Here is a 14,659-nt window from a genome sequence, read left to right on the forward strand (position 1 = left end):
ATGAAACTCAAATTTAAATTAATGTTTATCTAGAAGTTATATTCAATCATGCAGAAAAGTTAACCATGCTCAAAATATTTCTGGAGCCTCCTTCAGTGAAGCCCCTCCATTGTAGGAAGGACCTGGCTGATAGGACTACAAAGCAGCTGCCCTTCTTTGCCTGCCTGAGCAGGTGGCCAGTCAGCTCCGAGGGATAAGGAATTACTTTTGCTAGTACAGGATAGAGGGTGACTGTTTCTGGGAAAGGGTACTCAAAGTACTTTCCCAAATAACTTTGTCAGCAAAGAACTCTAAGTTGATGAGCTGGTTGTTGAGGAGGTGAGTTGAATCATTCTGCTGTTTACCTATTTAATAAATGGTACTTTACTAGAGTACAATGTGAAACTTCAAACTACACTTCTGCTACCAAAACAAGCAGGCTTTGAAAATTCAACCAGCCATTAAGGCCTCCATATACTTTGTAAATACAGGTGCTTCAAGACCTTATTTACTAAGATGAATTAATAAATGAATTAAAATACGAAATTGCCAACCTTAAAAAGTGCATCTTTCAGGCTCTGAAGAGTTGTTCCCAGCTTTAAGTCTTCAGCAGTACTAAACCAGTCTAGCAGTATAACATAATGAAACTGTCCTCTCCTCTTCCATGGATCTCTAGAATCCTCTGGGAGTCTAGCTTCAATCAGATTAGCAGTATCTCTGAAATGTATTAACATGCATTTAAGGATTCATGTACAAGTAACATTTTGTCCAACAATATGTAATCCATAGATGTTTATGTGCTTGGATAAAATAAATATGCATTGTCTTGAAGTCAGTACATGCAAGAACAGAGCTGTGCAGATACCTCTCACTCACTGGTACACAGCAGGGATTCTGACACTAGGTGTACAAGCTTTAAAAGCATATAATTTTTTAGAAAATTAAATATTTCACTATCATTTAACATCATTTCATACCCAGGATGGATAGCTTCTTCTGGGACGCTGATGGATTTTGGAATACAGGATTCCTGATAATCCTTCAATCTTCGAGCATCCATTATAAGCAATTCAGTATTTCTGTCTGACATCATTGCAAACAGTTTCTCAGGTGTGACTGCTCCTTGAAAGAGAGAAGCAATTACAGGTAAGAAGCTACATTATAAATGAAGATAGCTATGAATGGCTATGGTATCTGACTGGTGCAATCAAGACTGCAAAGTGATGAAACAGAACTAAGAAGTCCCACAAAGTCATGGAGGTGAGACATTACAGAATAAACAGTGTCAACCTTTTCCTCCCACTGCTGTAGTGATCAGCACCTGATCTGTTAAATTAGACAATACTGAATATTTCAAGTGATAAACAAGTTTAACGTATTGTGGTCTCATTTAAATCAAGCTATATAGGCAAGCATTTGTGAACTACATGCTGCAGATGTTCCTCTTAAGAACTCTAAAGAACATTTTCACATACTTAGTACAAGAACAAAAAGCAAAAGGTTGTGAGGGGAGAGGAAAAATTTCGTATCTAACTGAGTAAGCTGTCATACTTCAGCCTTGCATATGAGCTGTAGAGCTGTTTTTATTTTCTAACCTGACCACTTCAGGGCTAGTTCAACTTTAGTTACTGAACAGCTGAAAAACTAACTACAGCCTTCTAAGTTTATGAGAAGTAATGAAGGCTTTAATACAGAGTTTAATTAATTAATGATTAATTTGTTATAACTGAAATGCAGGATACTAGAATTTCATCAAACTATTTTAACTGTGAAATAACTCCTGAGAAGAAGTGCAGCTGTGAGGTGATTAGTGCACGGGCATACAGAAACCTTTTTCACATGTGTGTGAGCATTGCATCTCTTACCACTCAGGCTATCAGACTGATCCTTTCTTTCCAGTGAATGCTTCGTCTCACCATTAATCTGTGTTATAAGGCGAAAAAAAAAAAAAAAGTTTAATATGGAATACTCAGAACCAAGCTGGCCAACAGACAATGACTCTCACTGAGCCTGAAGGAAACTGGTCAGACAGTTAACCCACAGGGAAGACACACAGCACAAGGGAGCTGCTGCTGATGTGTTGACAAATGTACTCGAAGAGTACCAAGGCTGCTGCCCTGCTGTCCTGGGTTGCAGTGTATTCTATTACCATCCCCATCAGCTGTTGAAATCAGGTGGGGCAGTGTTTCCTTGCCTCCTCCCCCCAGACTATCTTGCTGTTAATGGCCCATCATTGTCCTGCCGCCTGACTCAGAGATAACTCCCTCCGGACCATCTTCTGTTAATGAGCCTAATCAACACTTGGCCTCATGACTCATTACCCCATTGTGAGATGCTCTACCTAGAAGGAGGAACCAAGCATCCCATCGAACACCAGAGACAACCATTCCCACTGGATTTCCAGAGGACAGGAGCTACACAGCCACCACTGGACCTCCTGAGGAAGAGCAGACCCCTTTTCTACAGGATCACTGCTTCAGAGGACTGCAGCCAACATTCGACCAGACTGCTACAACAGGGAGTCAGGTTCTATCTTGACTCTGTCAGTTTGAACCACTGTTCTCTTTTTTTTTTTTTCCCCCTTTTCTTTAATTTCCCCAATAAATTGTTATTCTGACTTGGTGCCTCCCACTGGTTTGTTCTCAAACTAGTACACCTGCCTAGACATAAAATAGTTAAAAAAGTAATACAGCCTAGGACACCATCATCTACAAGAAGAAATTCTTGAAGTATTTGTAGAGAAATAAGCGTTTCCACACTACTGCTAAAAAGTCAACCTTCTCCTAAAATGGAGACATGTTATTCTTAATATCAGTTTATCACCATTACCTTGGGTTTCTTGCACATGATAATTCTAGCATAAAACAGAATTTGACTTTACCATAAAGTTCAGTCTATCTTATACAAGACTTGGAGGCTGGTAGGACTTCACATATTCCAAAGAAATGTCAAAGAAGGGGTACAGAGAGTGTAAGTTAATTCAAAAAACCCCACCTTGATTCTGAACTGGAAATAGCTACTAGGGGAGACCAAATTCTAGATTGAAACTACACATTTAGACTGAATTAGAGAGTTTGTAAGCATCTTCACTTACCCTTTGGCTTTTTCCTTTGGAATCCACAGCACTTTCTGAGGAGTTTTTGGCTGAGCTCTTTCCATCATCTTTTGGTTCTTGCTTTTTCTGCAGCTCTTGTCTGTCCCTCTCTTCAAGTTTTTTCCGAACTTCAGCTTCCTCATATCTGTTGGGGGAAAAAAGTGCCTTTTTTTCAATATTATGTTTTTGCTTAACCTTAGATTACTAATCTCAAAGTCATTAAGTCTTCAGGCAGAAATTTTAAAGGACGTATTTAGAGTTTTAGAAAGTTAAAAGTATTGTCAGTTTTTGTATTCCAACAAACTCTGTTTTGCTTCCTAACCACATGGTCTTATTTCTCCCACTTTTGGGTTCGTTTTCTTACTGTTAAATCCTGGTTTGAACCCTATTTCATAGCCACTGATTGTAAAGCTAATTTTTTTCTCTAAACCTGAGGTCATGCTTAGCTATGGTATCTCTAAATGCTTTTCATTTTCCAAAGAATAGGGTAGGTACTGGTTACTTACAGGTAAGCTCCAATATATTACAGCAGTCGTCCCAGGTATTTTTTATTTTGCAGTGGAGCCAGTGAGGAGTAAGTTAGCTCAGTGACCTAAATTTACTTTTTTCTGAGAAGCTGGATCAGAACTATTTATACAGTAGTCCCCTTCAGAACGTAAGTTGACTCCATAAATCCATTATGTGCTCACATGTGTGCCTGGTGCTTGTTTCAAACACTGGGCCTACTGGGAAGCCAATGCAAGGACTGTGAATGCTCAGGAGTTTTGGGGGACTGAGGTTTTGCATACAGCTGTCCTTTTCATAAAGCCTCAGACTTGAAAATTACCCTCCCAGCCTTCTGCCACTGGAAGGACAATCACGGTATTGTAAGCCAGTGATCTCCAGACTACTCTTTTTAGATCACCCACTGGAGGTGTGTATAGTATTCACTTCTGTTTAATACAGCTGAGAAGTTTAAGGGTTACAAGTACCATAAAACAAAAAAAGAATGTTTGACCTAACAATTTGGATGACTGGGCTGTGTTAGTAAGTGCTCATTTTAACCAGATGTTGCGTAATGAGGGTTAAAATACCAATGACAATACAGCTGCATTTCAGTTCAAAAGTACTGTGTTAATAAACTAGATCATTAAATCAAATTCCACCTCCAAGTCTACTGCATTAATTGCCTACTAAGAGGGAGGAGACAGCATGCCTATAATTTTATTTTTTAAACAGGCTTCTTGATTTGGCAAAGGTGTTGTAAGTTAGAAATGAGCATTTTGTTCCCACTTGGCATTAATGACACTAAAGCATATTTCAGATTTTAGTTTGATTTGGTCAATATGAAATATTTACCCATCAATTTCCCATTTATACTTCTGAAACACATAGCAGGTCATTCATGTAGGTATTCTTGCCCCTATACAAGTGGTGTTTCAGCAGCTCCACTTTTAGTTAACAATTAACATTCAAACTATTTGCTGACCTACTGCCTGGGGAAGAAATTATACAAATAATTTCCTTGAAACTACTTCTGTAGTTACACAGGAGTCATGTTTCATTTCTATTACCTTTGAATATGTACACATTTTGCCAGAGCAGTTAAAAGTTACTGTGTCAACTTCAAAACTCTGTTCCTTTCATAAAAAGACATAAGCCATTTAAACAAGTCTCTACGTTTTGGGTTTCTCTGATTCTATCAATGTTTACTCTTAGAGTGAATTTGTAGCTCTGTTGAATTGTAAGACTCGCCTAAAGAAAGAAAATCTGAAGATTGTTTCATACACAGTATCATGAGACGTCTTTGTGAAGTCCCTCTTTACATACATGTAACTACACTCATGGTTCACCTCAACTGACTTTATAGATTTAGCACTTTGGAGGGCATAAAATATGCTTTCATAAGAATACTTGGGAGGGGTGGGGTGGGACATGACACTTGTGAAGGGAAATGTGCCCAGCTGCAGAGAGAGTTAAAAGAGTGAGAAAGAGTCACTAAGGATGCAAGAAGCAGAGAAGGCTGGAAGTAAAAAGTACTGTGCCAAATATCACCTTAAGATAGACCCTACCTTACAACTTCTGACTAACACAATTTCATGGCTTGTGGCACAAAGACATAACTTGACAGCTGTCAATCAGGTACCCAAAAGCCCATTAGCATCTGCTCATTTACATACTGGCAGAACTGTGCATTCCATATACATGGATGCAAGTGGCAGAGAAAAGGTGTGGCTAAAGAATCAAAACCTGGCATTTCTTAGTGTAAACTACATCCAGACTAGGAGAACTTTTTAACATATCTGATTATTAGGAACATTCATTAATATATTTGGGTTCAGATGACCTTATGATTAAAAGGTTGAGGAGGAAATTGCTCTTCAGACCTTGTGGTTTCTTTTTATTAGTCAATAAACAAAAAACACTGTCAATAAACCAAAGTTACCAGGAATTAGCACACAATACATAAAGTGACAAGTTATTGGTGTGTGTGGCAATGAAAATTATCTCTAGTAAAAGACTTCTGGGAACAAATTTAAGCTTTTAAGAGTTTCAGGTACCTATGGTTTACTCAAGTGCAACTGCTTACTACTAAATGGTATGAACACCTGCACTTGGCACAGGTACAGGCTCCAGGTATTAGGAACAATGTCTTAGCCATCAACTGTATTACATACCTGAGTTTAAGGCTGTCTGACAGAATTTCAGCTTCATCAAGAGCTTTTTTTAAATTTGTAGGTCCCAGAATTGAATGAAAATAATCCTAAAATGACAAGCATCACATCACATAGATATATAGTTTAACAGTGCCTACTTCTATGCATGTCAAGAGTCACTAATGTATGGAGAGTTGGTATTATAATGAAATAATGCCAACAAAAGGAACTGGTTTGAATCAAAGTATTTTCCTTTCAAACATGAGTTCGTAAGTAAAATTGTTTTATAGCACTAATAAATAAAGACTAGGCAAGGCAACTTCACCAAAACAGTCTGACTGGGAAAAATTATGGGAATACTTTTCCATGAAAAAATATTCACAGATCTGACAATTTATATAGTTCATACATTAAAAGAAAATTGAAAATACAGTTAACACCAGACTTGTTAAAAAACAGGAAAGAAAAAATAGCACCGTGAGACAGTTCACCTAATACCAGTGTGATCCTCTGAATGTGTATTAGTGTAATTCTCTCTACTTCTCATACTTTGACCAATGCAGAAGAGATTAGTCAGAAAGCTTTTATACCTGTTGCTGCTTAAAATCAGGTCTCTTTCTAATAAGGTTATAGACAGCTGCATATTTCATATACAGGATGTAAGCTTTTTCTTCATCTCCGTCCAATCTGCTTTCCTCTGCTGCCTTGAAAATCTTAAGGGCACTCTGCACATAACTGAAACCAAGAGAAGAGGAGTAAAGCACATGATTGTTGACTTGTCCTCAAACACCTTTTCATTACAAGATGCCATCTTAAGTGTTTACAGACTTCACCCATATATTAAGCATTTGATTTTACCACCTTAATGTAAAGCTTTCATTAAATATGAATTGCAATCATGTTCCTCCACATAATGTTTATCCTTGCTAGTTTGTTTACCAGCCTTATTTAAAATCATCCATAATTAAATACCATCGTGAGATATGGAAAAAGGTACTGTTCCCTTCTAAGAATAACTTTTTTTTTCTAGGAAAAAGTAATTTATAGTAAGAAAAAATTGAATCATTGATTGTCTAAAAATACTAGAGGCAAAGCATTCAGACACTTGCTAAAGGCTTTATCATTTTTACGGATTTGCATTTATGTAGCCTTTCCTTGAAGTATGTGGATTTTCACAGGCACTGTGCTCTAAGTCATGTTTTGGCAGTATGCTAAGTGACCTTCTGAAGGCAGTAAGCATATCCAGTGTGACAGTTGAGATCCATACCTAGGACTGTCGAAGATTTTATATCTTGCAGAAATAATGGAGGAAATTTAGATCCACAACAAGTTTGTTCTGGATCCACTAATATTTTAAACATTAATTCAAAATCAATTGTAACATATATATACCTTTTTGTACTTGTCTTTTCAGGTTTTACTTCTGTCTTCTTGTTGAGATCTTTCAAGGAAGTAGAGAGATATAGCTCCTTAGGTACAGATGCCACAGCAGGCATGTTAATGTTGTTACTTATGTCCTTTCTAGGATGTTACAACTTCTTAGAAGTCTCTATCAATATTTTCCTGGAAGAGGAAAAAAGGGTAGGAAGAGCCTAATTACATTCCAATTACTTTTAATACAGTAGTTATAGTTGCCTGTGTGGGTTTATTACCTAACTTATCACACCTTATGTGAGCTGGCAAACAGAGTGTCTGAACAATTAACAGTATAAATTAATCCTCCCAAAGTGACAGAATTATTTAAAATCACTTTAGGTAATTTACCAAGAACATCCAGCAATATGTTGCTAACAGAAGAATAAAGAAAGAAAAAGCTGACTCAAGAATGCTTAAATCATCATATCCAGCAAATTTATTCTACTGAAATGCCAACAAGCTTACTATCAGAAATTAGCTGACTTGTCTGTACTCTGCAAATACGCACTACCCCTTGGAAAATTTACTTCTAATGTCTTGCTAAGAGATAAGCTGAGAACAGGAAGGCTGCTACCATTTAAAGTCAACTTGAAATTTCTTGGACATCCTGTAGGTCTTCAACTCCTTGGTGGCATTGACTTTGTGCTTTCATTTGAAAGTGCTCTGCAGGTAGCCATGAAATAGTTGAGCAGAGTTTGGTCACAAGGGACTATTACATCATGTTATCTGAGATAGGGAAGTCCGTGAAGTCTCCTGCAGACAGCCTAACAAAAGCTCTTCGTATCTAGTGCACAGTAAGCTATTTTAGCCTTGGGGGTGGCAGGGGAGGAACTGAGCTCCCTCATAAGCAAGTGGTGGGACATTCAGACGTGAGCAATACTGAAGAAATTAAGGGGGACTCCTTCGAAGGAAAACACTCAAACGATATAAGCAAGTAAGTTATTTCCCAGCAGAGAAAAACCACATGGCTTTTGACAAGATGAAGGTAGAGCATTTCCCTTTCACTCTCAAGGTGATGATCAGCATGACAAGTGTGACCAAAAAAACCAGTTTCACCCAACCAAATCCATCTGTAGCTGACTGCCACACCAAATGAGGTGGTCCCAATTTCCTTCCCTGTTTCTCATGCTGGTCTGGTACTTCTCCAATCTCTTACTGAGCCAATTCAGGCTGCTGAAGAGGCAGAAAGGCTACACAGCTTGTGCAAGGGCAGCAGTTGGCATGTGCAGTCAAGAATGAGAAGCGAAGGTGGGAATGGGATCCCTTCCCAAGGCTCAGAGCTGTTGTACTCCTTGAAGTTATTACTGCACAGAGTTACTACTAATTTAACTGTTGTTGGTCTAGGAACTGGTTATCAAACAAAGACACTAAGTTAACACAAACCTTTGGTTTAAGGTCTGGTATGCCAAGGTCAGACTAAACAATTATCTAGCAAAATAACTTACTGCTTGAACACAGATGCTGTACTTGCTAATTTCCAATTAGGTATCAGCTTTTTAAAACGGAAAAGTTTGTTAAAAATCCCTTTAGGAGACGCATTTCCAGATAATTCTATAAAGTAAACAATAAAGTCCTCAAATACTATCTTTAATACATAAAATTAAAAACATATCCCATACCCCACTCATCTTACAACACTGTCTTTCCTATATAATGTGTCATATATTCAGTTTTAACTTTCAGGGAGATACTTAAGTGCTGAAAATAAGGCAGATAATTCATCAGAACTGCATTCAGTAGAAACAAAACACAGACACCCCCCTGCCCCAAAGAAGACCTTTCCAGTACAAAAGCCTTTTAGCCTAAAACAAAGACATACTTTTTGCAACCTCATAAAGAAAGGCTTCACTCTTATTAAGATTTTAGTATTGCTCGTCTCATTCTACCTTCAGAGCATGTCTTTACCTGGCTTTTTTTTTTTTTTTCTCTGTGGAACTGTAAATAGACTTTCCTTTGAAGCTTTAAGTCCTTTCCAAATATATCTTCAATGTTTCTTATGTAACCAGTATTTTCTTAATCTTAAGTGGCAGCATTTGGTTGTGTTCTGACAGAATATTGTAACTAAATACGCAATGTGAATAAGATATGCACACAGCATTAGAGGGCTGTGTGCATATGAGCAAAAAAAGCCCCAAGATTATGTGGAAGATGAACCATTTAATGATGTCAGTAAATTCTCAAGTGTTGCTGACACACCTTGAAAAGGGCAGATCTTCTGGAACATCATCCATACAAATGCAGAACTAGAGAATAAAAGCCAGCTCTGAGCTTTGGCCTGAAACAAAAATTCTTTCCACGTTTTCCTACGGTCACTAAGTTGTAACTGCAGGTCTTTAAACTGCCACACAAGTTCACTGCTGAACTTCTGTTTTCTGATTAAAAGAAATTTCTGTACCTTTTTTTAAAAACATGAGCTTCTAACCACAGTATCTGATGAATGAAGTATTACTCTTTGACTTCCCACAGCACCACAATTCATACAATATGCTGCAGTGAAATGAGCAAGAATGGCTAAGGAATAACATTTTCTAGATTTTTAAAAAAATCAAATTCTCAACCACACAATCGAAATACACACTGCATATGTCACAAGTTGATATGAGATTTCAGCTGCAGTTTCTAACTCATTCTTCTACACAGAATCTTAACTTTGGATCTGTAACTAACATTTTCAGGTTTATGCATCAAAAATCCCCTAACTGGATTTTAGTTACTACAGACTGACCATTGTTGACTGCCAGTTGACTGCTCAGTCTTAGCTCATAAGGACCCTTAAAACTTCTTAAGCTTCTACTAAATTTTAAGATGTGCTTTACCTCAATTTCTCCTTATACTCAAATGAATATGGTTTATTTCCTTCCTCTTTGAGCAAGCTTTGGGAAGACTGTGATTTCAGAATCCAAATCAGATCCTTCATAAATAAATATTACCATCTGATTTTCAACACAGTTTTCTGCAGATATTCAATTCCTAACTGGCCTAGTCTCAGTGGAGGAATCCAGCAAAGTAAGTTGCACAAATACAGTTTGGAACTAGCCAACATAAAAACCGGATCATAAAACCATGAATACAAGGGACTGAAGAAGTTGTAACAGCTAAACCTACTATTAATCAACCCTATGAGGAATGAGAAACAACCTATTTCGGGTTCGTCAACTTTTTTCTTAAAAATTAAGATCAAACTCAAAATCTGGAACCTTTTCTACCCCCAGCTGAAGTATTATCTCAGGCTCCTTTTTCATATCTATGAGTGCTGAAAACCAGGCCAATATCCCAAAAATATAAGTGAAGTCATGCTTTTATGTTTATGGGCATTTGACACACTTAGAATGGATAACTTTACCGTGACAGGGAAACATACCTGTTGGTAACAGGTTTTTCAACATCTAATTATCATGCCAGTTTTACTAAGGATATGAGTAAGCTTTAAGTGGAATGACCACAGCAAGAACAATGCACAGAAGCAGTTACATTCCAAGCAGTGCACACACTAACACATTGTGAAATACTGACATAAGTACTGGGCATCACCAATTCAGGTATGTAATAAAGATTATTCACTTATTTTTGTCTCTAGCACTTAAGAAAATGAGAAACGGATTTCTCATGAGCATTCAATTAACCAGTATTCTCAGAATTAAGTTCTACTGTCTGCACTTAGTACACAAGAGTTGGTTTTATTAAGATTATCAGTGTGAGTGTAGAGACTGAGAATTTTAAGATGCCTGAACTACACAATCAATCAGCATATTTAGTTCTGTGAGTCCTCCAGCTCTCTTCCAGGCTCCAGTACTGTTAATACTACAGGCCTTGGTCCTGTAACCTGATGTGCATAGGATGATTATACCCATTGGGGCTTCTCATAGCAAGCCCATTACGCTCACAGAGAGTAGCCAAACTTTCACCATTCTTCTGGTTGCCACCAGTCACCAGGGCAGTAACACATCATGGGTCTCTCTCCGGCCACGTACCCTGCTGAAACCTGCACCACCCTGCACCGCCAAGCCTGGCAATGACTCTCTCCACACAGTGAGAAAACCCTTTGGCAGACAACCATCCAACAGTTTAACTGATACTGAAGGGAAAGAAAGACACTATAAAGTTTCTTAAAAAGAAATACACAGGATTTTCTGTAGGAAGTTTGAAAGTTATCCTATCTATGTAAAAATATAAAGAGTTCTACTTCTTATTTAGATAAATGAACATTTGCAAGGCGTAGGCAAACAGCAGAGGTGATAAGAAGCCGGGGAGATGACAGAGAGGCAGAAAACTCCTTCAAGTTTCTAAGCGGGCGGTCAATACCGCTGCGGCGGCCCGGCCGGGCTGTGGCAGTCTCCATGACACCGCAGCTCGCCGGCCGCAGGAGTGCGGCACTCTGGGAAGCGCCGCTTCCCTGCCATCTTTCTCCGGCCGCTCTCGGGTTCGGCGGCGGCTCCCCCGGCCCCGCTCGCTCCTCACCCTGGCCGAGCTAAGGCTGGGGGACTGCGGGCGGCCCAAGGTCACACCGCCGGCTCTCCGCCGGGCCCGGCCCGATTCTCCCTGCGCGGCCCAGACCGGCTCCCCCGTCCTCCGCAGCCCCTCGAGGGCCGCTCCCCCGGCACGGCGGGGCTGGGCCCGGGGATCCCTGCAAGGGCGCCCGCCCCTCCCGCCACTGCCGGAGACCCCCTGCCCCGTAGGCCTCGCTCCCCGCCGGCCCAGAGCCGCCCCGGCCGCGCACTCACCGCCGCGGGGACTCGCTGCCTCCGCCCGCCGGCCCAGGGCAGGCCCATGTCCGAGCGCGGCTGCCGAGGAGACGCTACGCGGCCATGGCTGCTAGGGCGGAACTCGGCGGCGTCCCTCCCTCCCTGCTTCCCTCCCTCCTACCGGGCCTCCGCTCCCCGCGGGGGCGGGGACTGTCACGGCCCTATCCGTGCCGCGGGGCCAGCTCGGGCCCCGGGGGCGGAGGGGAAGCTGTGGCTCTGTCGCTGTCCTGCGAGCCCCGTGCGGCGCGGTTGCGTTGGGTCGGACGAGGGGCGCAGACCCACACTCGCCGTGGAGCTGCCTCGGAGCTGGGACGGCTCTTGGGGCGGTGTGAGGGGAGGGAGAGGCGGGTCACCTCGGCCCAACACCACCCGCCAGCCCTGGAGAGCGCTCCGGGGAGCGCGAGGTTCCCTGCCGTGCGCTGCCGGCCTCCGTGGGCTGCTGCCCCGCCGGGCCTGGCTCCTCGTCTCGGGACCGGGAGATTTGTTACCGAGGCCAGGCCACTAAGAGCGGGCTCTGGGGTCTGTCGCGTTCTGTAGGGCATCCAGCGTTTGTATGGGGTCTTAAACTGGCTCACTGCGGCGCTGTGCAATCTGGTGTGGGAAGGCGAGACACCTCTCCTTATAAAAATATCCTTTTTGTCTAGAGAAAAGTGGATTGGCAGGGGACACTCAAAGTGTTTTGTTGATGACAGTGTTTTATGTGCACCTTGTGGTGTTACTACAAGCCTCGTTTCCCCAGGGATAGCAGGTACGTGTGGACATGCTGGTGTAATCCTGCTGGGAGAAGGGGAGAGACCGGTCCTGCCATAGAGCTCTTAAACAAATGGAGGAGAGGTGCTCTGTGCTGCCACAGTCCTGGCCTGTCCCCTAACTGTGTCAGAGGGTGAGGGGATTCAATTACAACATTTCAACCTGGTGCTCAATTTTGCCAATAGAAATGTCTTGTGAGCTGGAGCAGTTTTCATCAGCCACTGTAGAAAAACGGGAGGTTTAGAAAACATCAAGATGCCCATCTCCATGTAGCCTTCCAAAATAGTTCTGATTCCTTGTCCAGGAAGCTGGACTGTATCACAGCACCTAGTGGTACAGTACCGTTGGGTGGTATTGGGCACATGAAAGGCTCAAACAATTCCTCCATCTCTAATTTGCAGTGTCTGTGAGTGATCATGTGAAAAGTTCTGGGAGAAATGAGAACAGTGCTGCGTCTTCTATATTGTGCAGAGAGATTAATACCAAAGTAAGTCAACAGATTCCAACAACTTTAAGCTGAACTGAATATTAGTAACACCACACTCTTGTAAGTGCCTTTTTCAGACCTGCTCTATGTATTTTAGCCAGGGTGGACGATGCCAGAAAGTTATGACAAGATGGAAGGGGTAAGTCCACTGATGTCAGAGCCTGGGATGTGTACAAATTGATGTTGATGCTCATACTCACCGCTCTCCAAACTGGACTCAGAGAATCCCTTTTATTGTTTCTCTTATATGAAAAAATTGTGTGATACAACCTTTGGTCTTATTTGTATGGGCAAACCCCAGCCATATATAGAAAGGTGTCAGGGAGGAGCTGCCTGTGCAATCAGCTTTACCCCACTCCAGAGCTTGTTAAAACATGCTAATATGTTTTATGTTGATTATGTTATAACATGCTGTGGTTGCCTCGGGTTAGAACACATTTTCCTATCAGCACATATGTTCTTGTGTAGCAGTATTAAATAAATAAATAAAAAAAATACTTTTAAACAGTAGGAATTGGTGTGCTTTTTAATAGAATGTATTAGATTATTTAGCTAAAAAAAAGAGTACATCTGCTAAAGCGGGGTAAAATATAGAAGTAGAAACCAGGTAATTTACAGATGTGAAATGTGTACTGACTTGCCTACATCAGCCATCCAATGTCTCTCTTACATGTACTTTTGGTGAATCCTGTAAAAAAAATAAACAATAATGGCTATATATGATATATATGGCTATAATGATATATATTATTTCATAATAATGAAAACTGATACACAGTGCTAATGGACTAAGTGCAGACTGCATTCTTTACCTCTATGAAAGATTATAATTAATATGGAAAGTTTGGCTTTTCTGTAGCACTGCTAACACCACCAAGTGTTCCTGTTTATTGCCACACGCCTGTGAGGACATTGTAACATTTTGTGTCTACTGCTACTACGTAATTGAACAGCCATAACACAACCAGCTAAATCCTTGTTGAGAGACACATACACTTGCCAACAACGAAAGAAAAATGTGATGAAGGTTGGATTTAAGGTTTCTGTGCCCTGGGTGACAAGTGGCAGCCCCGAGGTGTTTGGATTTGTTCTCTCGTGCCGCCTTCTGGTTACTCCGTGGAATATCATTATTTGTATTTTGTACAAAACTGCATTAGGTAGGTCAAAGGCAAGTAAGAATGGCTCTGTAAACAATGTTCTTACAGGTATTCCTCTGATTATCTAGCGCATATTATAATCTCCAAAATAGCAGACTGGAATTTTGTCCTTGGTATGTTTTCTTGAAGGATGATGATTATGAAACCCATGCTTCACAGTGGTAGCAGATTTATGACCTGGAACAGCTATGGGGAGAAATGTGAGCACAAACATTTTGCATTGTTGAAACAAAACTGGGAGAGAAATGTTCCAGGGCCTGGGCTGTCAAGTTCAGTACCAGCCTGGGACTGAAGGCCAGAGCCCTCTGAAAGAGCAGCAAGGACTGAAGACTATTTTGGAGCTGTCATCCCATCAAATTCGATCTCTATAGTCCCAAAATGTAGCTTCCCCTGTATTT

The 14,659-nt window shown here is 40.9% G+C and overlaps 1 protein-coding gene across 3 annotated transcripts in view; it reads right to left on the minus strand.

The window, feature by feature from the left end:
* The window catches only part of USP8 (ubiquitin specific peptidase 8), a 38,618-nt gene extending 26,660 nt beyond the window's left edge, over positions 1-11,958 (minus strand). The window contains exons 1-8 of one of the 3 annotated variants that reach the window (XM_019280850.3): positions 11,847-11,958; positions 7,102-7,272; positions 6,300-6,444; positions 5,731-5,816; positions 3,074-3,218; positions 1,845-1,902; positions 957-1,101; positions 534-696 (exon numbers count right to left, since the gene is read on the minus strand). In XM_019280850.3, coding sequence (XP_019136395.1) covers positions 534-696; positions 957-1,101; positions 1,845-1,902; positions 3,074-3,218; positions 5,731-5,816; positions 6,300-6,444; positions 7,102-7,205 — 846 coding nt within the window. In that variant the 5' untranslated portion in view covers positions 7,206-7,272; positions 11,847-11,958. The remainder of the gene's footprint in view (positions 1-533; positions 697-956; positions 1,102-1,844; positions 1,903-3,073; positions 3,219-5,730; positions 5,817-6,299; positions 6,445-7,101; positions 7,273-11,846) is intronic. The other 2 variants (XM_010391126.4, XM_010391127.4) reach the window with 2 other exon arrangements.
* Positions 11,959-14,659: the final 2,701 nt, after the last annotated feature.

This window comes from Corvus cornix, chromosome 10 (genome assembly GCF_000738735.6).
Source record: "Corvus cornix cornix isolate S_Up_H32 chromosome 10, ASM73873v5, whole genome shotgun sequence".
Lineage (NCBI taxonomy): Eukaryota > Metazoa > Chordata > Aves > Passeriformes > Corvidae > Corvus > Corvus cornix.